This window comes from Leptosomus discolor, chromosome 13, assembly GCF_034619465.1.
Source record: "Leptosomus discolor isolate bLepDis1 chromosome 13, bLepDis1.hap2, whole genome shotgun sequence".
Lineage (NCBI taxonomy): Eukaryota > Metazoa > Chordata > Aves > Leptosomiformes > Leptosomidae > Leptosomus > Leptosomus discolor.
The window spans coordinates 3702272-3727653 of NC_141403.1; the positions used below are offsets into that span (position 1 = coordinate 3702272).

The following is a 25382-nucleotide window of genomic DNA, read 5'->3' on the forward strand; positions in this document are numbered from 1 at the left end:
ACCCGTTGCCCATCTCCCTGTTTCTTTTTCTTGAGAAGCAGCCCTTATTAATGCAGTCTTTGTAGGTCTAGGACCTTAAATCTGTGCTCGGCCTTATTTCTGTCCTTTGGACTTTGTACCACTTCTGAGTTGCAACAATCAAAATTGAACGTATTACTCCAGCTCAAGTGATAAGTAACACCAAGGAGACCAGAATTGATTTCTGTGTTTACACAGTACTCCCGTTTATAACTTCCAGCGTTGTGCTCAACTTCTTTGCAATTCTATAGCAAGGTTGACTTATATTCAGTTTGTCATCAGCCATTCAGTTTGCTCGTAAACCACAAATACTTTTCTACAGAAACATTGCGTAGCCACTTAGTTTCCTCATTTTGTATTTCTCTAGTTATATATTACTACAAGAGTCTGAAACGTTGCATTTGACACTATTGCAATGCCCTACTTATCCCTGTTGTTTCCAAAGTAACTCTCAAATCCATCAAGAGAATTCTGAATTTCAGTTGTAGATTTCAGTGTACTCAGTCCCTCTCTGACTGATGTTATTTGCAAATTCCTTCCGTTTTTTTATCATGCCTCTGAAATACAGCCTCCCAGTTGATAATAAACAAGCAATAGTTCTCTAAGGAAAGAGTTCTCAGTAGCTCTGTAGCCACCTAATTACAATTTCTATATCCTAGCTCTGCTTAAGAAAATGTCATGTGACACAGCATTGTTAAAATCAAGATACAAAACTTGTGCTGTTCCTCTTCTATCACAAGGCCTTTTATGCTGTCAGAAAGAAAACAGACTGACTTGACGTGACCTGTTCTTGACAAATCTGTGTTGGCTGTTGCTCAGCTCCTTGTTAACTTCCAGGCAGTTGTGTGTAGTGGGATATCTTGTGCTTTAATCATTGCACATATTCTCCAGAGCTTGAAGACAGGGGGAGCAAGCGAGATATTTAAACATAGGCTTCTCGTGCCCATGGAGGTGCGCTGCGGTGTGTAGTCTGATACCCAAGTTGTTCTTCAAAAGGTTGTAGGTACCCTGTAGGTTCTAGGTTGCATCTGCCCAGCGTGTGTCCATATGAATATCTTAGGACCCCCTAGGGCATCTCAAAAAAGAGTCAGTTGTCTGTCTGTAGGCCGTAGAGTTCTGAAGCTGGCTTGGTCTGTAAGTCCTCAGCAGTGCTTATCCCCTGCTTAGGCACAGGTGACACATGTGTGCTGCATACACATAGCTAGCACGTATAATTCTGCAGTTGTCCTCTTCAGTGCTCTGAAATCCATCTTTAAACAGTTCTGAAACAGATCCATAACTGGGCATTTAACAGGCTAGTCTGTCAAGCCCAGATGATTTGTGTGCATTTAGGTAATATTTCCTCAGCTCCTTGCTTGTTCAAGGGTGAGATCTTACCCTTTTGCCTTTTGTTGGTGGTATTAATTGTACTAAGCACCTCAATGCAGCAGATTTGTGGTGAAGATGGATGCAAAAAAAAGCAGTATGAACGTTAGCTTTGTCTCTGTATCTCTAGTTTTTCCCCTGTGTTGCACAGTGGACTAACTTTTTCTTTCATCGTCTTCTTGCTCCTAATGTACTTATGGAACTATTTCTTCCAGAGTTTGATGTGTCCCTTGCCAACTGTGTCTAATTTTGGCCCATTATACCATGTTCTGCTGTGGTATTCTTGCTTAGTAAATTGACCTCATTTCCATTCCCTCCATGCTGTGAGATCAACAGTGAGGTCCTAACGAAGACAATGTGGTCTCATTGTACAATCCCCATTATTCTGTTGCAGGAGGCTTTGCACTCCGTGTGGTCCGCGTTGTTTATTTAAAGAACTGTGAGGTTTCTTTAACTCTTTCTCGCTAACACCACGTTCTTGAGGGTTCTCCCAACTAATTCTGCATTTATGGAAGTATGTCTACTTGAAAAACATTTTCTTTATTCTGTTGTCATTTCTCTGTTTTTTTCCCAACCAAGCTTTAGTCTTTTATATTACTATCAGTCATATGAATCATCAGATCTCCATTTTGCCAATTAAGTCAAAATGTTGATTGTCAACTGAATCTTCCAAGTCCTCCTACGTGCCATTTGTAGTTTGTTGCATGAGTGTTCAGCCATCAAGGACTGGGATGAATGTACCACTGTCATCACTTTGGCCCCTTCTTTAACCCCTCCTTTTATAAATAAAATTGTTTTGGCAGTGGTCCACAGAACAGTATTTTATTTCATTTGACTGTACTATTGGGCCATGTATATAAATACAACATTCAGATTTTGGAGAATCATAGAACAGTTTTGGTTGGAAGAGACTTCAAGATCATGGAGTCCAACCTTTTGTCCTAGCTCTATCAACACCACTACACCATGTCCCTAAGTGCAACATCTACCCAGTTCTTAAACACCTCCCTGGGCAGCCTGTTCCAATGCCTGATGACCCTTTCAGTAAAGAACCTCCCCTGGTGCAGCTTGAGGCCATTTCCCCTTGTCCTATCGCTTGTTACTAGGGAGAACAGACCGACCCCTGCCTTGCTACACCCTCCTTTCAGGCAGTTGCAGAAAGCGATAAGGTCTCCCCTCAGCCTTCTCTCCTCCAGGCTAAACATCCCCAGATCCCTCAACGTTTTCTCCTATGAGACATGCTCCAAGTCCTTTACTAGCTTGGTGGCCCACCTCTGTACCCTCTCCAGCATGTCAATGTCCTTCTTGTAGGCAGGGGCCCAAAACTGGACACAGTACTCGAGGTGCGGCCTCACCAAAAAAATTAGCAAGTCCGTCCTTACAGCATGCTCCTTTCCTCTGTGAGGGCTGTTTGCCATCTTTGCTTACCTGTTGCCGTATCTCTAAACCCTCTTGGCACATCAACCCGTGGGTGAAGATGCCAAAGCCATTCTGCCTATAGTACCTATTAAACCACGACTTCGTTACCCGTGTGTGTCTGCCACTGCCGATAACAACATCAACTGATCCCTACGTTCCATGATGAGTCTTAGATCCTCCCTGCCACTTCGGATCCACTCAGTCTCATTTCTGGCTGTACTCTTAAAGTGAAGGTAGATGGACATCAAATTTTAGTAACCAGTGAAATGGATAGATTTTGTAGGCATCACACCTACCAAGACCTTCATGAGATTCATCAGGTGGTCTCTGTTGTCCTCGTTCCCCTTCATTCCCCCCCTTGAAATCCCCTTTGGAGGTGGTAAATCTGGATGCTGGGAGGCACTGGCTTTTCTTAATCTGTTCTTGGGATTGGTTCCTCTCTTTTTTTTCCAGAACAGGTTCTAATTCTGGGATTAGCTTTCTCTGTATATAAAGATCATATGAAAGTTTGGAGGGTTTAGCATGGAGGGAACTTTTTATTCTCTGATGGTGTGCTTGAGTGCATTGTGCTGTTATATCTGAATTTCAGACTTGCCAGTCACACATGTACGGTAGTCACTGGTGCCCAAGACTGCTGATTTAAAATTTACATGAGCACATTCCCAACATGCCATTTCAAGAGGAATGGGAATGTAGTCTTTGGTGTCCAGTGCAGCAGATGTGGGTTTATGGTCTGTTGTGTCAGTGCTCTGGAGCATGTTCGTGACTTCTTATACCTGGAACTTTTTGTCCAAATTTATCTGTAGAGCTCGTATCTAATTCTGTTTTGTGTGGCAAAGGGTGTCTTTTTTAAGTTTTCAATAGTTAATGACAAGGTAAATGGCCTTCAGAAGTGCATTACTTCGCCTTTTATGTTGTGCTTTATATAAGTATTAACAGGAATTAATTTGGTCAGTGCTTTTCTTGTTGTTGCGGTGTGTTACCTCTTTGTATCTTTCCTGTATCCAGTTTCTGGGCTGTTTGACACCAGAGGAGGATAGGATTTGCTTCCAAATGAAGACACCTAAATTTGTATGTCTGCAAGTGTGCCAGGGGTCTGAACTGCCGTTACAGATGATGCAGATCAAGTCAGCACCTGAACAAAGAGCCCCAAGAGCTGTTTGTCTCACTGTAAAGTAGATGCCGACTTGCTGGGCAGCTGAATAGTCCTCCAGGCTCCATGGACTGTGACAGGGGACTGAAAACCTAGGCCACATCGAGACATTTACCTTAGTAGTTTTAATCTTAGGCTGAATTTCAGCCAGGAATGCCACCACCCTCCGTTACTTTTTAAGTTGCATTTGTATAGAGCTGTAGAGTCTGGGCTTGTATGCCTTTGGCACTAACACTATAGCAATCGTTAATAGCAAATATTAATCTTTGTCGTCAAATGAGGGTTTGTAAAATATGAGTTTGGATATTGGTTTCTTATTGGTTTCTGACGTTTCTGCTAGCAGTCACCCCTTCTATTGACCCCCTCAAAGAATCCCAAAAGCACTTTCAGTAGCGGCCTGACGCCACTGATCACAGGTGGCAGGCCTCTAGTTCTGGTGGTGTACACAGGTATTTGATAGTGGCCCCTGGGGACTCGTTTGTGAGGTGGTCCTGGTTTAACCCCAGCTGGCAACTCAGCTGCTCACTCACTACCCCCCGAGCAGGATCGGGCAGAGAATTGGGAGGGTAAAAGTGAGAAAACTCGTGGGTTGAGATAAGGACAGTTTAATGGGTAAAGCAAAAGCTGCGCACACGCGCAGAGCAAAACATGGAATCCCTTCCCCACCTCCCATCGCAGGCGGGTGTGCAGCCATCTCCAGGAGAGCTGGGCTCCATCACACGCCACGGTGACCTGGGAAGACACCACCATCACTCTGAATGTCCTCCCCTTCCTCCTTCTTCCCCCAGCTTTATACGCTGAGCATGACGCCATACGGTCTGGAACAGCCCTGTGGTCGGTGGGGGTCAGCTGTCCCGGCTGTGTCCCCTCCCAGCTTCTTGTGCACCCCCAGCCCCCTCGCTGGTGGGGTGGGGTGAGAGGCAGAGAAGGCCTTGGCTCTGGGTAAGCCCTGCTCGGCAGTAATGAAAACATCCCCGTGTTATCCACACTGTTCCCAGCACAAATCCAAACAAACAGATGTTGGGTTTTAGCAGATATGTTTTGGAGTTGGGTGGTTTTTTGTTTCCTTTCAATAAAAAGAGAAACTCTTAAAAGCCATTGTGAATTCTTCACACAAGTATTAATTAGAAAACATCATTCTACCATTGTGCTTAATCAGAAAAACAGAAATTTAAAGCTCAACAGAATAAAACATAAACTTTCCAAGAAATGTTTGTTGTTCTAGCTCATTAACACACTGTCTTTGTTGGACAGCATTTTTTAAATACCATAAAAACTAATCATGTGTTTAAGAACTGCTTCGTTGGCATGTTTCTTCAAATTCTAATTTAGACCTAGTGGTTAATTGTGCTGTCTCTATCTTTAGAGCACAGAGAAGTCAATACACCCTTTGGCTTCAAAATTTTCAATTTCCGCTTTAACTTTTTGACTTGGGTGAAAATGCGTTCTCTGGGTGAGGTAAGAGAAGAAGACTTCAATAGAGGTTGTTAGCTAATATTGCAGGAGGAAGACCTCTTAGTCCTTTCAAGTTCAACAGAGCAGAAAAAATGTCAGCCTGATTCCACATGACTAGGGTGTTGAGAACTAAAACATCTTTGTTAGTTGTGTTGTTTCTGATAGACTCTTTCAAAACAACTAGATGTAAGATTGCTCATTTTGTGTCTGCTCTAAATTGTTCAAACTATTTTTCCTTGTGTAGAAATCTTTCAATGAATCAAAAATAGCTAAACAACTGGACTTCTCATTAGTTTGCATTTGGGTTTGGGTTGTTTTCCTCATTTGCTAATGGGTCTGCTTTCCACTTAGTCCTTTTTTCTTCTTACCACATTTTGAAAATTTATGTCACATTCACTTTAGCTCTTTGGCTGTTATGATTTCCTTGAGCTTTTTTGTCCTCATCCTTTTCTCTTTGAGCTTTAACTGACTGAATAAATTCTTCCTCCTCCATTACCAGAACAGTTTTTCTTTGATCTCAAATTTCTGAGCAAGTTTGGCAAAGTCAGTGGGGCTTTTTATTTCCTTCATTTTTTCCATTGGTATCTCTTACCCTAAATTACGTGTCTAGGTAATGATGACTGCTTTCATGCGTCCCTCCGTAGTGTTTTAGCCTGAAATGATTCTTTCATATCACGTTAAACTAGATCACTGGGAGCTTCTCCTCTAATGAATTAGTGTGTTTCCATCTTCTGTATCATTGTATGCTCTTCTCTCTAAATTTGGGCTGTTCCAGCTACTTAAATCTTCCATGAATTGTGTGATCCCATGAACACAGGCCACAGGAAAGGTCCTCCTCTGCCAGTTCATCAAAGGCAATGACTGTTGTGAAGTCAGCAGTGACTTCTTACTTTTATTAACCTACACATCTTTAACATCATATTTTTGATCTTGTGAACATAGTTCCCTAATACTTGTAAGCTGTTACGGTTAGTATCTAAAGTGGTCAATGAAGCGTGCATCTGCTTTCTGATGCAGTCCACAAATGATCTGCTGTTCCATGGCTAGCTGGCCTATACTAGTATTTCTTCCTAGGTAGCCCACTGCAATCTTCTCATTTTTTCTTTCTGCTATTCTTCTTCTGTCCCCCTTCCCCCCCCCCCCCCCTCCCTTTTTTTCCTCCGTGGGTACTTACTACTTGGTATTTGGCATTTTTTTCTGGTCCACAAGAACTAATGAACTTTACCTATGACCTTGCCAACATTTGTTTTCTGTTCTGAAGTTCCAGCCTGTGCTTTTCTCTCAGGTGGACTAGTTAACATTTGAATTTGGTTGAACCTCTTTCTAGCTTTTAGGTTTGCGGTTTCTTTTTCACTAAGAAATTGTGCACCCAAAAACTGGCACTTTTTTCCCCAAGTATATTAGCTAATGAAATAAAAGATGTAGTAACCCTTCCTACAAAGCTTGCTTTTCTCATGTCCTTACAACAATGGGGTTACCACGAAGCTGATACTGTTCTTCTTGTATTCACATGGTAATATACTTGGCAGTCTTCATAATGCTCTTGATTTATGCAGCCTAGTGAAATAGCTCAATCACTCTTGGCCACAGTTTCATATTATGTTTAATGCAATCTGAAAGTGGGTTGCTGCTGAAAAGTGGCATTCTCTTTCCACTTCTCCAGTACATTCCAACTTTGCATGAGATCGAATGACCTTAGGATAGGTTGGAACATGTTGCTGATTTAACAGAAAATTAATGTCCGCAAATTATTACTTCCCTGTGAGATTTGTTGATCTGGCTAGTTAAATGGCTGCACTGTTTGCCATCAGCTGAGCAGTGGAATTTCAGGAGGATGATGCCTTTCAAAGACAGCCTGCGGTTAAATGAGGTTAATTATGATAATAACAATTTCATGTCTGTATTACTCTTTCCTGCAAAACACTGTCAGGCTTAAAAAGTCGGGGATAAAGTCTTGAATTTACTGAAGTTTGGGGAAGAACCTGCATTGTCACGAGTGGGTGTTGCTATTTCATCTCCTTTTATGTTGAAACTGAAGGTAGCTTCACTTCTTTGAGGAACCAAGAGTTGTTTATTTAGTAACTTCTGATTCTTTTCTTAGTAACTTCATGTCTTACCTTTTTAGGAAATTGTGTAAGTGCCGTTTTCAACCATATGCTGGTTTGTTTGTTCAGGTGCAAGAAGCACTGGTATTTAAAAATCTCACTTTAATATGTTAATTCTGGAATTTAAATATTTCTGGAAAAGTTCATTAGTGCAGAAAGAAGATAATGTGTCATAGCAGTTTGATTTATACAATAAGTATGTGTTCTTTATGGCCTTTCTCTTGTCTCACTGATTTTATTTTCTTGCTGCTTCTGCTGCATGTTTCACTGTTTCTTTCCAGTTTTTCTCCCATTGCAGCATTAGTCATAGCCTATCTGTAATTAATATGCCTGTGTTCCACAACCCACATCATGAGAAGCATGGAAGCACTATATAACCACCCTCCTTGAATGCAAATCCTATGACTTGTTGGCAAAACAATGCTGTAGAGCAGGAGATCACAGGCAGAAGGTTCAGATCCTGCTGAGGGACCCTGGTACCGTGCACGTACTGTTTTCTTGCGGTAACCAAATGCCTTTAGCATTGCCTGTTTTTCAGCGTACGTGCTTATCGCTCTATTTCTGTTTCTACTACTTCACATCTTTCTGGTTTACTCCTGTGAGGTTATTGTGGGACAGGATGTCAGCCAAGCAATGAGTAAATGAGCAAAGATTGTTCTGAAAGCAGGGCCAGTATTGTCAGAGAAATACAGAGCTCAGCGAGGGAGATACGGCTGAATATCATTTAATGTTTCTGACACGTCGGCTTCTTTCTGGCTCCAGTTTGAAACAAGCACTGAAAATTAGGGGATATTATGTAGCTAAAACATGTTAATGTGCTGGCAAATGTGCTAGGTTTTACTGCTGCATCACAAATGGTGTTGTCAAACATTTCTCTCCCTCTTAAAGTTACCTTAAAGGTTGTATAATAGAGTGTTTGTTCTAGCAATGTTACTACTTCTGCTGCTTCCTGTTTCTCTTTATTTGCTATTTTGTTTTTACTGTCTGTTTGTTTATTATGCTAGAGGTGATACCCACTGCAGATTTGTTTTATATATTTACTTTTTTCAGTTATTAGAATTCCTTCAATAGTCAGACATATCCTCACAACCTGAAAATAAGCGTTAAGTTTTATGGTAAAATAAAGCTCAATAGTTGGATTGCTTTTAAAAGTTATTGTAGAAAATATTGTGATTAAGACCTTTAATGGTGTTTTATCATTGAATGTTTGACAGATGTAGAAAGTAAAAATAAGTAGAAGGTTCTTCTGCAATTTTCACCATTCATGCCTATAAAGTTATGCGTGTAGCTGGATTTGGTTTTAGTGCTGAGTTTACACCAGTTATTGTGTTAACGCTACCTGTCATCCACTGTTCTGCCAGTACAGCCTATGAGCTAACGTGAGCGTTATGTTTATTTAGAAACAGCAAAGTCACTGTCTTCATGACATTTAATGAATTTGGTTTGTACTGTACTCCAGGCAGACGCACAAGTACAGTAACGGTCTTGATTTTTGATTGCGTACAATAGCTCTAGACATAGGCTTCAAGATAGAGGGCTGTGGTTAAAACACATCAATCGCTGGTAAACTGAGTTATCACCAGTAATACTGGTGACTGAAGAGAGCACAGTGGTGCTGGGTTAGCCAACTCGCATTTACAGTAACGACTATAATGAAAGTGCTGGTTTAGTAGTAGTAGGTGATTTTCCTTGTTATTCCCACTCGCTATCCCTCCCCATTTCCCATAATTGGAACTCTGGTTTTATGTAATTTTAGCTGACACTATTTCTAACACTATCTTCTGCTACCATCGGCTTATTTTCTAGATGGGAAGCGATGGAGTTTTGCGCCTCAGTAGTTCCGCTCTAAATAATGAATTCTTCGCGTATGCAGCACAAGGGTGGAAACAGCGGCTGGCAGAAGGTAACTCTCTACTCGTTCTCAGATTTACCAAAAGTTAATTGTTTTCATGAAGAAAGTCTGTTTCTACATTTGAGAACTGCTTTTAGAATAGAAAGCGTAATACACTAGTAATTCAGCAAAAGAAAAATTGCTGTGATTCCATTTTGGGTTTGGTGTACATTTTTACAGCTTGCTGTGGCAGCTTATTTTGACAGTTAAAAAAAAAAAAAAAAAAATGAAGCATTTTCATCACTGCCAGCCTTGGAAGCATAAATGCATGCAACTAAATCCCAACAATATACTTTCAAACTGCTGATGTTATGTGGTAAATTAGGTCTTTCTATGTCACAGTCACTTTTGCTTTTCACTGTTTTCATTTGGAATTGTTGGATGACTGTAACAGAAATCACTGTATGTCATATTTGAATCTGTAATTTATAACTACCCATATTAAACTAATCCTTGACAACTTTTATTCATTGTGGAACTATTTGGTTTGTAGGAGAATTTACACCAGAAATGCAGTTGCGCATCAGACAAGAGATTGAAAAGGAAAAGAAAACAGAACCTTGGAAAGAAAAATTCTTTGAAAGGTTTTATGGTGAAAAGTAAGTATTGAAGCAAATAAAAGCATTTTTTTATTTTCTTTTAGGAGGAAATGAAAATATAATTCTCGGCTTCACATAGCACGGTTGTGTGCTGTAAAACTTAATAAAGCAGTTAGCAAAGGCAGTCGTTCCCCAGTACCAGAAGTTGTGGGTAGAATTATAGTGGTGTGTCTGCACTTGCGTTACAATTACATTTTTAAAGGTTCATAACTCATCCATAAAAATGCATTCCAAGGAGAGCTTAAGACACAAGGCCCAAACGTGTAAGTATTTTCTAATTATCTTTTAAAAGATAGCATTAGGACAATTCTCCCCTCCTGCAAAATATAAATACAGCTTCTACAGACTAGAAGACCAGTAGAGATATTTCTGTAGTATGTTTTTATATATTTTATTTTTTTCTAGGCTAGTTGCAAAGTTTCTAAAATCAAATAAGTGGGTTTTATTGTTTGCCTGAGATGGCCATTTGCTGGAGTAGAATATACAACATAGGAGAAATATTGGCTAGAGACAAATGAAAGTGGCAATGACTAGTCTAATTTCTGAAGTGAGATGCAAAGAATGAATAAATACCCTTAACTGAAGAAGATTAATTAGATAGTATCACTCCAGGTGCACAACTGGGACAAGTCAGAATTTCATTGATGGTGATACGGAGATGGCATTCTGCAGCAGCTGAAGATTCAGTTCTTATATTCCTTTTTTTAAAAAATCAAAATTTGAGGAGATTCACGTATTTTTAAAATTCAAGGATCTGATCTTCCTTTTTAAAAATTGTTTTAAAAAATTAAACTATGAATACTTAGAATTACATATCTGTTTTAAAAAATATTAAGTATTAAAAGTATTAATTATAGAATCATAGAATCATTAGGTTGGAATAGACCTCTTAAATCATCAAGTCCAACTGTTGACCTAGCACCACCATGCCCACTAAACTAACCCAAGGTGCCCCATCTACATGTTTTTTGATCACCTCCAGGGATGGTGACTCCACCACTTCCCTGGGCAGCCTCTTCCAACGCTTGACCACTCTTTCAGTAAAGAAATTTTTCCTAATGTCCAATCTAAACCTCCTCTGGTGCAACTTGAGGCCATTTCCTCTTGTCCTATGGCTTGTTACTTGGGAGAAGAGAGTGACCCCCACCTCACTACAGCCTCCTTTCAGGTAGTTGTAGAGAGTGAATTATTATAAACCACTACTTTAAAAGTTACTGTTTTTTTTTATTTTCAGGTGTGTTTTAATAAAATTTATGCATAATACTTAGCAGACAAAAAATATGTCCTGAGAACCATCATCACATGAGATGTCTTAGTGTTGTTGTTAGAAGTTTTTTACTTAGGAAATCCAAGGCACAGGGAACCCTTCATATAAGTGATTAACTTAAAGATTAAGGCGTTAACTAAAGTGTTTCTGCAGTAACAATTCTGCTTTCCACAATCTGCTGCCTTGGACCACTGGGAGATGTGGTGAAAACAAGGCAGCAAATGGACGGATCCATTTTAATATTTTAATTTGCACATGCTTGCTAGGTGCTTTCTCCCAGCGTGAATACTGTTTCTGCACAACTTTACATAGAATGGAAGTTCTAGAGTCCTAATATGGCAGACTTTCGTACTGTCAAGTGCTTAACTTCTTACTTAACAGCTTTGAGATCTCAGTGTAGTCCAGGTGTTGATCCCTTTAGTATATAAAAAAATATTAATTAGGATTTTAGGTAAGGAATATAACGGCTTTTCATTATGCATGTCAAGAGATGAGTTGGTTACCAACTGTTCATGAAGGAAGGGGCTATGTAAGTTGGCGTAGGGCCCTTCCTCAAGAAGAAGTTTAGTATCAGCAAAGCGTGAGCACCTCGCTGTAGCTGAAGCCTGTTCCTCAGTCATGAATAACTGTCACATGTGCAGAGGTTGATACTCATAATTTCACAGCGGTCCTGCCGTGCTGGCTGAATGCTGGGCACTCTGATGGTTGGCAGATAGTTACTCAGTCTGCAGTGATACGTGTCAGCCGGGTTGATCGGTTCCTGACATCCACATTGTTATGCAAAATGTCGTATTGCACATTATTTCCATTTTGACTGCAGTATTGAATCTGGTCCCCCCTGCCCTTTCCCCAGCTTGTGTGGCTTCACTTGCATTCTTCTTCCTGGCTGTTATGTAGGCGGGTTCTACTTCCTTGCTGCTTAGCCTGATTTAAGTACTTTTTCTCATTATTTACTGACTGAACGTAGCTGTTGCTATAGTGTCCACTTTGTGTAAAGTTTTCTCACCTTTTTTCACTTTGGTTTTTAAACTTGCTTTGAGTATGATTGAGCTCCGTCTCTTGTCAGCTACGTTGATTTGACTGATGTAGGAGATTTTGAAAGCTTCCTGAGCTATTTCTCACGTGCACTGCCTGCAAAATGGATCTCTTGCAGTCTAACTTGCTCACTTTACAGTCAATGTGGTATTTTTGCTCTGAGTTTAGCTAATTTGATCTTTTAATATTCTATAAGTAAAATCAAACTCCACCTTATACTTAGAGAAGGACCATTAATAGATGCAGAATCTTTGTAAACATTTTTGCACGCTCCTCAGTTCCTGGCATTCAAAGGCTTTTGGGTGCTTCTTGCCTCTTGGCTCAGCACGTTGTGTTTCTTGTGTTTGCTCTTATCTGTACCCAGGCTGTTTATCGTGGGACTGCCAGTGGCAGTTTACTTCCATCCATTTATGTTCTCTTTCCGCTTCCTCATGGTTGTTCATTTCTCCTCACTCTGACTTTCTTTAAAATACCAAAAACTTCACTGTGTAGTCATTTCTCTAGGATCAGCTCATGCACGTTGCCAGAAATCCACATTCTTCTGGCTTGTTGCCCCAGGATTGCAGGGGTTATACTCTGTTGCCTCAATATATTATTTCTTTTCTCACTCTTGAGAGAGTTAGGTGTCAGGATGGTACGCCAGCTCATTAAATCAAAGCTTTAATTTTGGGTAGACCTCCTCTGATTTAATCCTTCTTTCCACCACCCCACCCTCTGTACTACTTATCACAGCACTAGAATAGCAGCATCCATATATCCTTGAGTAGCTGTTTGGGTTTGGTTTTTTTTTTTTTATTTGATGACTGCCTGCCCTTACTTTATCAATTGAATCCTGTCCTTAGCACTTTTCACTGACGGCTGTTTACTGCTATCCTCATGTTTTCGTGCTGTTTTGCAAACTTTGGGTGTCTTTTTCTCTAAGGAAGACAGATCAGCTGTTTATCTTGCAATCTGAGATTGCCTTAAACATGCTGATCTTGAGCCTTCTCCTTTTGAAAGCCTGTTTCTTCACTGCAGTATCTTCAAGATAGTAATATTTCCAATACTGGGGGGGAAAAAAAAAAAAAAAAAAAGATTAAGATTCAGTACGTGTTCTGCTGGCCTTAATCCTGCGTTATCTTATTTTTCTTACGCTTCTTCCTCTTCAGTAAGTTACTAGAACGTGCGTAGTTGTGAGGTGTCCACGTGACAGTCGCATTCACCTTAATCCTGTCCTTCATTCCTTTGCTGATTTTCATTCCATAAAGATAACTATCAGGCAATATCTTTTCGCAGTGTAAGCCAGCTAGAGAAAATAGACCGGTTCAGTTTTCAGTAATGCAGTGGATTTCTTTCCCCTCCTCACTTTGCTAAGATAACCTTTGCTTGTTTACACAAGGAATTTTAGAAGAAAGCTACTCAGCTAAACCTAGGTAAAATAAACTTTACTCACATAAACGTAGACTATACAGGGAACCTATAGTGGCTATAGAAGACAGACACATCTTCTGAAATGCATTCAGTGTGGAAGATGCAGATTTGCTCTTCTGAATGGCTCTCTAGAGGTTCCTTCGTCAGCATATTGATGGCATAGGGAGACTTTGTGTATGTTAAGTGGCTAGTAGTAGGCAATAATAATAATAACCTTAAGAGTGCTTTTTGGGGTACTAATTCCAGGCTGATTTTTTTTTTTTTTTTTTTTTTTTTTTGCATTTACAGCTGTCACTGTAATGTGTCTGTTCAGTGTTATTAAAATGCACAGCCACAGACTCTGGGATTTTTATATTCTCTATATAAAAATCTGTGTATTCTGTACTTCCATATACAGGGGCCTTGGTGATCTCTGTATCCTCTGGCTGCACGTTGACAAGCTATCTTGCATCTATAATTTCTGAATATCTTTTATGCTTGCTTGTTTCCATATTATTCTTTGTTTTCTGATTAAAATGAGAACAGAGATCAAACTTCTATCAATTAGATTAGAAGATCCTTAAGACCATGAAATTTCTTTTAAGGCCTCCAACCAAGCTTTTATGTATTTTCTACTATTATGGAATTGCTGAGGCACAAAGTCTGCTTGGAAGATCTTGCTAAAGATGCTGAACACCTGTACTCCCACTGTCCTTAGGAGGAAATGAGGATGTCAGAGTGCATACATTTTTTAAAATAACTGGGTTTTTTTCATCCCTTGGCTTTTGTTTTGTTTTGGTTCATTGTGGTTTGTTGGGTTTTTTTTTTAATTCTGTTGAAGTAATAAGGCTTTTTTTTAAAATTCATATTTGTAGGACCAAAGGTAAGAAAATCTTCAGAAGAGAAGCATATGTAGGAAAGGTTGCATTGCACTTCATCCCTGAGAATGAATGCATAGATTATAAATATGTGTCTTTTTTGCTCTTTAAGAACGTTAAACTTCTTTTTGATTACAGTGAAATTGAATTCATAGCATATACATAGATATGTTTGTTTAGAAATAGTTTTATCTTAAATGAAGTATTTAGTTTGCTGAAAGAATGGAGCAAAACCACACAAGCTGTCAACCAAGATCTTTATAATTGACTCTTGAGTTGTAAAATGAGGCTGGAGTGGAGTTATTTTGATTTTCATCATAAATTTGAAGTGACTGACAAATTACAAAACTGAAATGCATGCTTTGCCTGATTAGCTTTAGGTGCAGCTCTTTCTTTAAAGTGCAGCACTTAAGCCATATTGCTGGCTGTGTTGACCGTAAATGCAGGTGTAGAAGGGAAAAAAGGGATTTCCTTTGGAAGATGGAAGAAGATACAGTGGTGCATTTCTTCTGCAATGCATGCTGTGTTAGTATTGCAGCTTGCTTCTTTGTTTCATTGAAGTGCCAGATAGTTAAATCATGAATAATAGATTACTTATTTTAAAAATATTTAATTTTTTTTAACAGTGGTAAAGAAATCTGAGTAGTTAGGTTTCCAAAATATATAAAACCGTATATAAATTAGTCGGCCACCGCTTAACCAGACCACTGTTTTAAAATTGAAAATGTGTCCTTCCTGTAGGTAGAAGATGTGGGCAAGGAAGATGATCCTATTCCTTTATCACGTCTGTGATGAAAAGACCTTTTTAATTTGTGTGTTTTTATTTAGATTGGGAATGTCAAGAGGAGAATCAATGAAACTCACTGCAGCGCAGAACAATGACGAAGATGAAAGCACTTCTTTGTGTGGTTCTTCTGGCACACCTGGTCCTTCTAAGCAAGCAACCTTTGAGGACCAAGAAGAGAAAGGCGCTAAAATTCCACCTTTACCAGAGAAAGATTATTGTCCATCTCTTTGTAGTATGGAACACGTTCCTGTCAAGGATCTAACGGCAGACTCCGAGGATATACTAATACCTGAAGAATCAATCATTCAGGAGGAGATTGCTGAAGAGGTTGAGACAAGTATTTGTGAATGCCAAGAGGAGAACCATAAAACAGAACACGAGTTTTCTGAGGAGTCAGTAAGTCCAGCTGGCACAAGTGAAGAAACGGAGGCAGTACAGCTTGCAGACAGCACCGAGTCGTGTGTCATGATGAATGATGTAACTGATACTGTATCTCACATTGAAATTAAAGTGGAGTTAAAGTCAGAGTGCCCTCAGGAGGAGATGTCAGTTGTGATAGATCAGCTGGAGGATTGCGTATCACCAGCACGATCAGCTTCATCCACAAACTCTGTCAGTGATACAGCAGAGAAGGATTCCGAGTCTGCAAAAGAGCTAATTGCACCAGAAATGCAAAATGCTGCTCTGGAAGGCTCCCTGTTCACTGGTGGAGGCATTGCGGTGGATATGGAGCTTCAGAGTGACCCCGAAGAACAGTTGTCTGAGAATGCTTGTATTTCTGAAACTTCCTTTTCCTCTGGAAGTCCAGAAGGACCGTGTGTTTGCATTGCCTCTCCTGGAGGAGACACTCAGTCGACTTCAGAGGAACCCTGTACTCCAGCATCTCTTGAAACAGCTTGCTCATCTGAAGTGTCCAGTACTGAAAACATTGAAGGTGACATTCAGCAAAAGGCCAGTGATGAAAACTTGCACACACCTTTAATGTCAGAAATCTCTCCAATGTCCACCTCGCCTATAACCTCAGAAGCATCTCTGATGTCAAATTTACCTTTAACATCAGAGGCATCACCAGCTTCTAATTTACCGTTGACATCAGAAACTTCTCCAATGTCTGATTTGCCTTTAACGTCAGAAACATCTTCAGTATCTTCTGTTGTTCTAACTTCTGAAACATCCGTGGCAAATAGTTTGCCTCTTCCATCAGAGACATCTCCAGTTTCTAATTCCCCAAGCACTGAAAGACTTATTCTGCCACAAAGGAAGTCACCATGTTTGCTGGAAGACTCCCTTCCCCCTTTGCAAGAGGAAAGCTCTGCCGTTCCTAAAGTGGTTCAAGAAGAGAATCTTGTTGTTCAACCAAAGCAGCTTCAGATTGCCCCTGAAAATATGAAAGTGGGTCCACTAACAATTATACCTGAGACTTCAGTATTGGAAGAGCCCCAAAGCAAAAACCTCAGTCATCAGCCATGTAAGTCACATTCTGAAATTGAGAAATCCTACATTGCATCCATCCCAGAACTCTCTCCTCCAGAGGTGATCAAAATCAAAAATCACAGTGTTCAGCAAAGAAGTGACAAGAAAGGTACGCTCTCGCCATCAGAGGTAGCTGTCTTATCAGAAGGATCGGTTGGCAAAAATATCGAATTGCTTCCATCAAAGCCACACGATAAACTATATACCTCATCTCTAGAGAAAGCTACATTCTCTGAAGTGTGCAGAAGTAAATCGCACAAGCTAACAGGCAGCACCCAAAGCCGTCTAGAGAGTTCACATTCTTCCAAGTCATTAGAACCCACAAAATCACCTGAAGTGAGGAATGAAAGTAGGGACCCAGAGATCCCAAAGAGGAAGACAGCAGAGCAGCACAGTTTTGGAATCTGCAAAGAGAAGAGAGCTCGAATAGATGACGATCAGCCTAACCGTAGTGCTTCATCAACAAGTCCGTCTGATAAAGATCAGCCACCCAGAGAAGAACCCCGAGTTCCACCCCTTAAGGTAAAGTAACGAATAAACAGGCTGACTTGGAAACTAAAGTTTTATCTCCCTCCCACTGACTGCATGGAGACACGGTGCATGGTGTGGTTTTTGTGGAGGTGCGAGGGGTGTTAGTAGTGATGGGTTCGCTTGACTATTGCAGTCCTACCATGAACATTGGTTCTGGTACAAATATACCTGTAGTTGTTCAGTCAGGGTCTTTGCTCCAACGTTGCTTTTGTGTGAGGGAAAGTTTTCCAGGATCTGTGGCTTAGTCTAATTCAAGAGCTTGCCATCATTTACACAGTGCTCCTTGTTTTTCTAAGAACATCTGCTTGTTCTCCTGCGGATGACTTCTCCAACAAGCGTGAATAATAAATGTTACCATAACCAATACTAAGAAAAACAACCAGTGCCTTAATTCAGCAAGAGAACCTAGGGTCAGAATAGTTGGAGATCCCTTTGCAAGCCTAGGGCTTGGGGTAGGCTGAAGTGCAAGATCTCCCTGTAGAATTAATTGGAAATAGAGACCTGGCTATCAAGGGGAAGTGTCTAACTGATATTTGTATAGATATTTTTGTAAATGGCAAAGGAAAAGCTAAAAAAGATACACCAACTAACCACACACTTTTGTGTGTATCATTCTGCTAGGTAAGAAAGTAAATTCCAGTTGAAAGCTTTTTTTTTTTTTTTCCTAAGAGCAGGATCTATAGATTTGGTTATATATAGGCTCAGTGTTTTGACCCTTTTAATTTTGTACATCATGACATCAGCCAAGTTTTAGATCCAGTTTGCTGAACTGAAGCCATTGACTTTACAGTACTAGTTCCTGATTATTCAGAAATGCCCTTTTCTGCGTTTATTTTTAACTGCTGCAATCACTGAACATTGTTAATATGGCCAGGAGGGCAAATAGGCTAACTGTTTTAATCACTAGTGCAGCAGCATATTTCTACTAATTTATTTTTATGAGCAGTGATGCAATTGGAAGTTAGCCCGTTCTGAGTGTTTAGTGATATTCGTTCATATTTCGAAGGTCTCTATCTAGCCTGATAAATTCTAATCACTCTCTAAGCACAAAGGAAAACAGATCACTAGGAAATTAAAAAAAAAAAAGGCCGTGACTGTAATCAAGCACTTAGAACTTTAGCAGATCTCGTGGTGCAAAGTGGAAACTGAAAGAAGTTGCTACTGAAACAGAAAGCAACACGTTTTGAAGTAACTGTGCGTTTGTGGTATTCTTCAGAATACGTTCATGTAAATGTTAAAGCCTCACAGTATCAGGCGTGATACTTATAAGTCAAAAATTTAACTGCTAGGAAGAGTGAAGTTTTCGAGCCCTCTAGCCCAGCAGAGAGTTGTATGCTTATATAAATGGTTATGTATCACAATACCATCTGAATATTGATTTCCACTGATCTCTTACGGAAAATCTTGCACAGTCTTAAGAATTGAATCTCCCTGAAGCCTCCAGCCAGTGAATGACAGTACTGAAAAATTGGCAAGCGTTTTGGAAAATAATTTTGGACAATCAATTCTAGCATGCTTTTGTGTAACAAATATTTGGCTCCTGGGTCATCTCACCAACAAACCCTTATCCTTTGTAATTAAAAAAGGAAAAAGAACCCCACTTCTCCTAAATCGTTCTGCTATATGGCTCCCACATCCCACCATATCTTATGACTACTTTTTCTACAAATACTACCTAGCTTTCTTCTCAGTTCCTTTCAGAAGAGAAGTCACAACATTGACCACTAAGTCCTATTACTGTGGACAGCTGGTAAACATATGTCCCTTTTAAGAAATTGAAATGGTTTTTTGCCAGCCTTTGGGTATTCTGAGTGTATGAGTTCTAAAGTGGTCCCAGGACTCTTAATCTCTAGTCCTGAAAACAGATGTGCCTAATTGGAAACATACTAATGATCCCAAGGATTTTACAGGTTGTTATTTTGCTTAAAGTTTGAGGTATTTGAAAGCTTAATATTTGCATCTTTAATATATGTAGGTTTGAGGATTTCATCTTCGAAATACAGTAGTGTAGGAGGTATCCCAGGGATGTACTAAAGCACATCTCTTAAAATAGTGAGTGAGGAAGGGAAAGGCGTATCCTTTGGTGGGTCACTTCTTTTATACCGCTACTCTGAAGCGCTTTGTGTTATAACATGGAAAACGAGCTCAGTGGAGACACTGCTACAGCCTGTGTAAAGACAAGATACGTTGTCTGGTATATAAGCAAAGACAGGCTGTTCTAATGTCTCAGTCATTGGAGACCAAGGAGCAAAAGCACTATGTGATCATTCTTTCTTCACACATTTGCAGCGAGTGCTTAGTGGTAGGCTCCTTTGTGGTATCACGGCACTAGGCTTGTTGATCTTCTCGGTTACAGCATGTAAAACAGGTCTGACAAATTCTATCAGATAAGCATCATGTTGTCATTCAGTTCAATATTTCTTTCTGTCAGAAGGATCGACATGAGTAGGCTAATACAGGTGTCAGTTTTTCGTGCTGGAGGATGATAAAATATTGAAGTGTAAATGTCATTAATTTTTAGCATTTTTCTGCCAGCTGCACTGAACAGTAATTCCCTTCATTACCTTTTTCTGACCCTTTGAGAGACAGCTGGTGATTTTAGCAAGTTGATGATCTCATTAAAATGATTGGTTTTTTTTTCTTCCTTTAGATTCAGCTTTCCAAAATTGGACCACCTTTTATCATCAAGAGCCAACCTGTTTCTAAACCAGAACCTCGAGTTTCCCCAAGTACGTCGGTCAGCAGTGGGAGAAACACTGGGGCTAGAACTCTTGCAGATATCAAAGCAAGAGCTCAGCAAGCCAGAGCCCAAAGAGAAGCTGCAGCTGCAGCAGCCGTGGCAGCAGCTGCGAGCATAGTCTCTGGAGCAATGGGGACCCCGTGCGAAGGTGGGAAGACAAGAACACTGGCACACATCAAGGAGCAAACAAAGGCCAAGCTATTTGCAAAGCACCAAGCCAGAGCTCATTTACTCCAGACTAATAAAGAATCAAAGTCGCAGTTCGGCTCAAAGGAAAGCGCCTCATCTCTGGAGATACCAACTTCTACTGACACAAAGATTGAAGGTTCTACCGGTGTCATTATAGTTAATCCTAACTGCAGGTCCCCTAGCAACAAGTCTGCTCATCACCGTGAGACTGCTTTATTGCAGCAGTCACTTAACACAGCTACATTACCAGAAACTGCTACTGAGATACCTGTGCACAGTTCTGATGAAAATATACCTGTGCCACAATTGTGTGAGAAAATTATTTCATCTACCTCTACTGAAAGTAACAGTGTGCCAGTGCTTTATAATAAAAGTTCAGTCTCTGTGTCTGTTTGCAGCACTGCTATGTCTGGAGCAATTAAAGAACTTTCTTTTGCAAGTTCTGTTGATAAATCCTCTGTTTTAATGTCTGTTGACAGTGCAAACACAGCAGTTTCAGCTTGTAATATAAATATGCTGAAAACCATCCAAGGGGCTGATACTCCATGCATAACCGTTGGACCAAAATGTATTGATAACAGTAACGTGCCAGTCTCCATAGACAGCACAGTCTTACCAAATGCCATCGATGACAAAAGGTTGCCGATACCAAGTAGCAATGCAAATAGCGCGGTCTCCAGTCATTATGCCACTGTGCCAGCTTCATCTATTGCAAATAATTTGCCAAATCATCTCTCTGGTAGTTCTGTATTGATTCCCCCAGTGGGGACTACCAACAGATTTTCTTCTGATAAGATAGCCATAACTGGGTGTAACGAGCAAAGCACTGTCTCCATTCACACCACCGTTAGGTCAGCTTTAAGTTGCAGTGAGGCCCTCGCGGCAGCAGATCCTGTCGCAAGGCCGCCCCTTCCAATGTTTACTGGTAACATGGTGACAATAAGCTCTTACGATAACGCTACTAAATTAAATGCTGATCTCTTAGAAAAAAGCTCCGGAGCACGAAACCGAATGGATCTCTCTGGGAAAGCTCAGCCGGTGAGCTTTACGCAAACTGCCATGAACAGGTCTATACCTTGCAAAGTCATTGTTGACCACACTACAAATCTGAATTCCAGTCTGTCGCTTCCTCCTTCTATTGAAAATGCAGAGAACAGCATTGACCTGCAGAGCAGGCCTGTAAGGACAGAAGCTGCCTTACAAAGTATAGCCTGTCCCCAGGTGTCTGTCATAAGCAGGCCTGAAGCAGTGTCTAATGAAAGCCTTGAGCACCCTCCCGGCTTTATCACCATTACAGCGAAACAAGACAGCAAGAACTTGCAGGCAGGTTGTTCAAGTCTCCGAGAAGTGCCTCTTGCTCCTCAAGATAAGCTAATTGAGGTGGTTACTCCCAGCCAAGGTTTTGCTGAGCAATTAAGAGGTCCTTCAGCATTTAAAAATGAAGCAGATGCTGCCTGTGCCAATCAGTATAACACTAACAATAGAATTTGTTGGCATGATGAAGAGGCAATGAGTACAGACCAACCGGTGGTCAGCCATCTTAACTCTGGTAAGCATAAGGAATATGCAGAGCAAAACTGCTTAAAAAATGTCAAAACTGAACCTTCCAGTTACACGCCGATGTCAGAGCTGCAATCCAGGAGCCTTTTGACGAGCATCGCCGTTCCTGTTAAATCAGAAACTAATGAGTCTGACAAGTGCTTCAGGATGGACACCGAGGATTTTACAGGACCTGAAATGCCTGCCCAGGCTGCAGAACTAACCCCGAGTGCACAGCCGCCCCAGACCTCCAAGTCATCCGTTGCGGACTCCATGGAAGACTCCCTGTCCCTGGCAACAGAAACCCTGAAGAGAGTTACCGGTGCCGGGGGCTCTAGCTGTCGCTTGTCGTCAGTGGAGGCCAACAATCCTTTAGTGACACAGTTACTGCAAGGCAATCTGCCTTTAGAGAAAGTGCTGCCACAGCCTAGATCAGGAGCCAAACTAGAAATTAACAGGCTTCCCTTGCCTTTGCAAACTACCTCAGTATGTAAAACAGCAGTGTCAGAGAGAAATATTGTCGAACATCCTTCCAACTCCCCTAACCCAGATGGTAAAGGATTTACAGCAGGCAGCATAGCCCCGCTACAAATCAGAAAGCGTGAAAACCATCCGAAAAAGAGGATGGCCAGGACTGTAGGGGAACATGCTCAAATTAAATGTGAGCCTGGGAAGGTGTCAATGGACACAGATGTTAAAGTGGCTCCTTGCGTAATTAGTTCCAGCATGAATCAGCTAGGGCACGGCCAGCCGTTCAAGCAGGAGTGGCTGAACAAACATGCCATTCAGAGCCGAATCGCTCACAGCCCGGAGATCAAGCAGCAGAAGAGGCCGTTGCCTTCGTGCAGTTTCCAGCAGAGCTTATTCCACATCGATAAAAACGGCAGCTTTCACGCAGAAGCTAGTACCTCACATAGACAGCATTTTTACCAAATGTCCATGGCTGCAAGGGGCCCCATTCCTACGGCAGCTTTGTTGCAAACTACTTCAAAAGGCCCACCTGGCTGCAACGCGTTCGCTTTTAGCCGACACCTGGAACAGAAGGGCTTGGGAGACGTGAATATTTCTACAGCAGCTCACCAGCTGAGGCTAGGAAGTGTGTTTTCCCCTAATATTCAGATTAAGGAAGGTGATGACATTGCCAGTGCCTCTCAAACTCTGCCGAGTAAAACATTAGTGCATCCCCCTCCTCCCCCTCCGCCCCTGCCACCTCCTCCCCCTCCTCACCCAAATGCAGAAGTCCCCTCTGATCAAAAGCAACCGACAGTTACTATGGAAACCACTAAAAGACTTAGTTGGCCTCAGCCAGCAAGCATCTGTAGCAATATAAAATCTGAACCTCTTTCTTTTGAGGAAGGTTTAAGCAGCAGCTGCGAACTGGGCATGAAACAAGCTTCCTATGATCAGAACGAAGTGAAAGAACAGTTAAAAGCATTTGCATTAAAAAATGCAGATTTCTCTTCCTATTTACTTTCTGAGCCGCAGAAGCCTTTTCCCCAACTTGCTGCTCAGAAAATACAGACGCAGCACCCACAGCAGCAGCAGCAGCTCTGTGGAAGTTACCCAACGATACACTTCGGTAGCACAAGCTTCAAAAGGGCAGCATCTGCGATCGAGAAATCGATGGGGATTTTAGGAAGCGGCTCGAACGCTGCCGCCGCCCTGTCTAACCAGAACGCGCAGATCCCGGTTCAGAAATTTGCTGACAGCAGCAATGCCGATGAACTGGAACTGAAATGCTCTTGCAGGCTGAAAGCCATGATCGTGTGCAAAGGCTGCGGAGCCTTCTGTCATGATGACTGCATAGGGCCTTCCAAACTGTGTGTAGCTTGTCTGGTCGTGCGGTAGGACGTGAATCAAAGATGCAGTATCCCTTAGCAGCGTGGGAGAGCAGGACAAAGGAACGGAGAAATTGGAACAGTTTCGGCCACTAATGGTTTGCAATTAGCGGATCGATTTTATTTTTTTCTTTTTTTTTTTCTCTTTTCGTCCACGTGGTGCTGTCAGAATTTAGTTATTCCTGCCTGAGTGCCGTTTTCTGGGAAGAAGAGGAAACCCGTAGAAGTAGTTTTAAAAAAAAACAAAAAACAAAAAGATAGCCTTAGTACTGAAGCTTCTACGAGCTGTCTTGCTGTGCTAAAAAAAAAAAAAAAAACAAACCAACAACGAAAATGCATTAACACGTGTCATTTGTAGCTTCTATTTATTTGCACAAAGTGCAGCATGGGTTTTTTTTTCCACTTTTTGGTAGTTGACACAAGCTGCGGGTTAAAGCTCAGTGTAAGAATAAGGAGAGGAGTAACTATGCAGAATGAACAACGCACTGAATAGCCACTGTTTTGAGTGAGGTAGTGGCAAGGTGTGGGGTATCGGCCATCGTAGCTTCTAAGTTGGTTTGCAGTTTTTCTGCTGATAGGATTGTTTTCCTCAAGTGACTTTCACTATCTATGGCTAAAATACAGTCCCTTCACCCAGCAAAGAAAAGAAAAAGGAGTTTAGATTGTTCGAGCAGTTTCCTTACATGACTGCCAGGGACTGTGGAACTCAAATCTTGCTCGTCATCTCTTGTTGATTCCCTGAGAAAGGTTTGTGTATGGGATGGGTTAGTGGGACCAACACTGGAATCACATTGGCTTCAGTGGAGTCTGGAGGAAGTAGCTTCTCTACTGGGGATTAGAAACCTCTTTTCTCTTCCTGTTTCACTCAATATTCTTCATTTGTAATTGTCTCCGTAATCTGTCCACTTGGTTTGTCAGTCCCAAATATATATATATGTATAGGCAATATATATATGTATAGGGTCAGACTTATGTAATAGGTTCTGGATCTCATAGCCTTCCCATGGCCTAAAAATGAAGCGTTCTTATGATGAATGAATAAGGAAAGATTCTAATGGCGTATTGGTTGAATATTAGATTATCACTTGTTCTTCCTCTTATGTGAGTTACTCTATTTAAGTAACACCTCAGAGTTTTGCCATTTAAAGTGATTTTTAGAATTCTTTACAACACAGCCTTTTTTTTTTTTCTCAAAGGAATTCAGACCATTTACCTTTTAGAAATTTGGAAGCAAAAAGGCATTTTTAAAAGGGATACTGCATCTTTAAAGTAACCTTCAGTATTTATCCAGTACTGTATTTACATTCAGGACTATAGCTGCATTCCAGATGCCCTAGCCACCATAACAGCAGAGAAGAAAAATGATAATTTTGGGGCCCTATTCACCTAAAAGGAAAATATTATAAAGGGATAAAGCACATGCAGTTGCTGGGGAGATGAAAATACCTTGGGGTTTTTTAACTCCCACTTCAAGAACACAAAACGTGGAGTGCAAGTCATCCATCTGCCAGTATGTGGTTGGGTCTGCCCAAATGTCAGCATCAGAGAGAAATGTTATTTTTACCATTGCAGTAGAACCTCACTAATCCAAAGACCTCACAGTCTGCTCAAGAAAACTGATTTTCCTTCCACAATTTTCAGGGAGCAATGGGGTAAGAATGTGTGAGATGTAATACTGCTTGGATGTCATGATGCATTTACTGTTGCATTC

General features: G+C 41.0%; 1 protein-coding gene across 1 annotated transcript in view; it reads left to right on the plus strand.

The window, feature by feature from the left end:
- ASXL3 (ASXL transcriptional regulator 3) overlaps nt 1-23681 on the plus strand; it is a 98679-nt gene extending 74998 nt beyond the window's left edge. The window contains exons 9-12 of the mRNA XM_086472722.1: nt 9322-9418; nt 9900-10005; nt 15403-17356; nt 20016-23681. Coding sequence (XP_086328848.1) covers nt 9322-9418; nt 9900-10005; nt 15403-17356; nt 20016-23681 — 5823 coding nt within the window. The remainder of the gene's footprint in view (nt 1-9321; nt 9419-9899; nt 10006-15402; nt 17357-20015) is intronic.
- Nucleotides 23682-25382: the final 1701 nt, after the last annotated feature.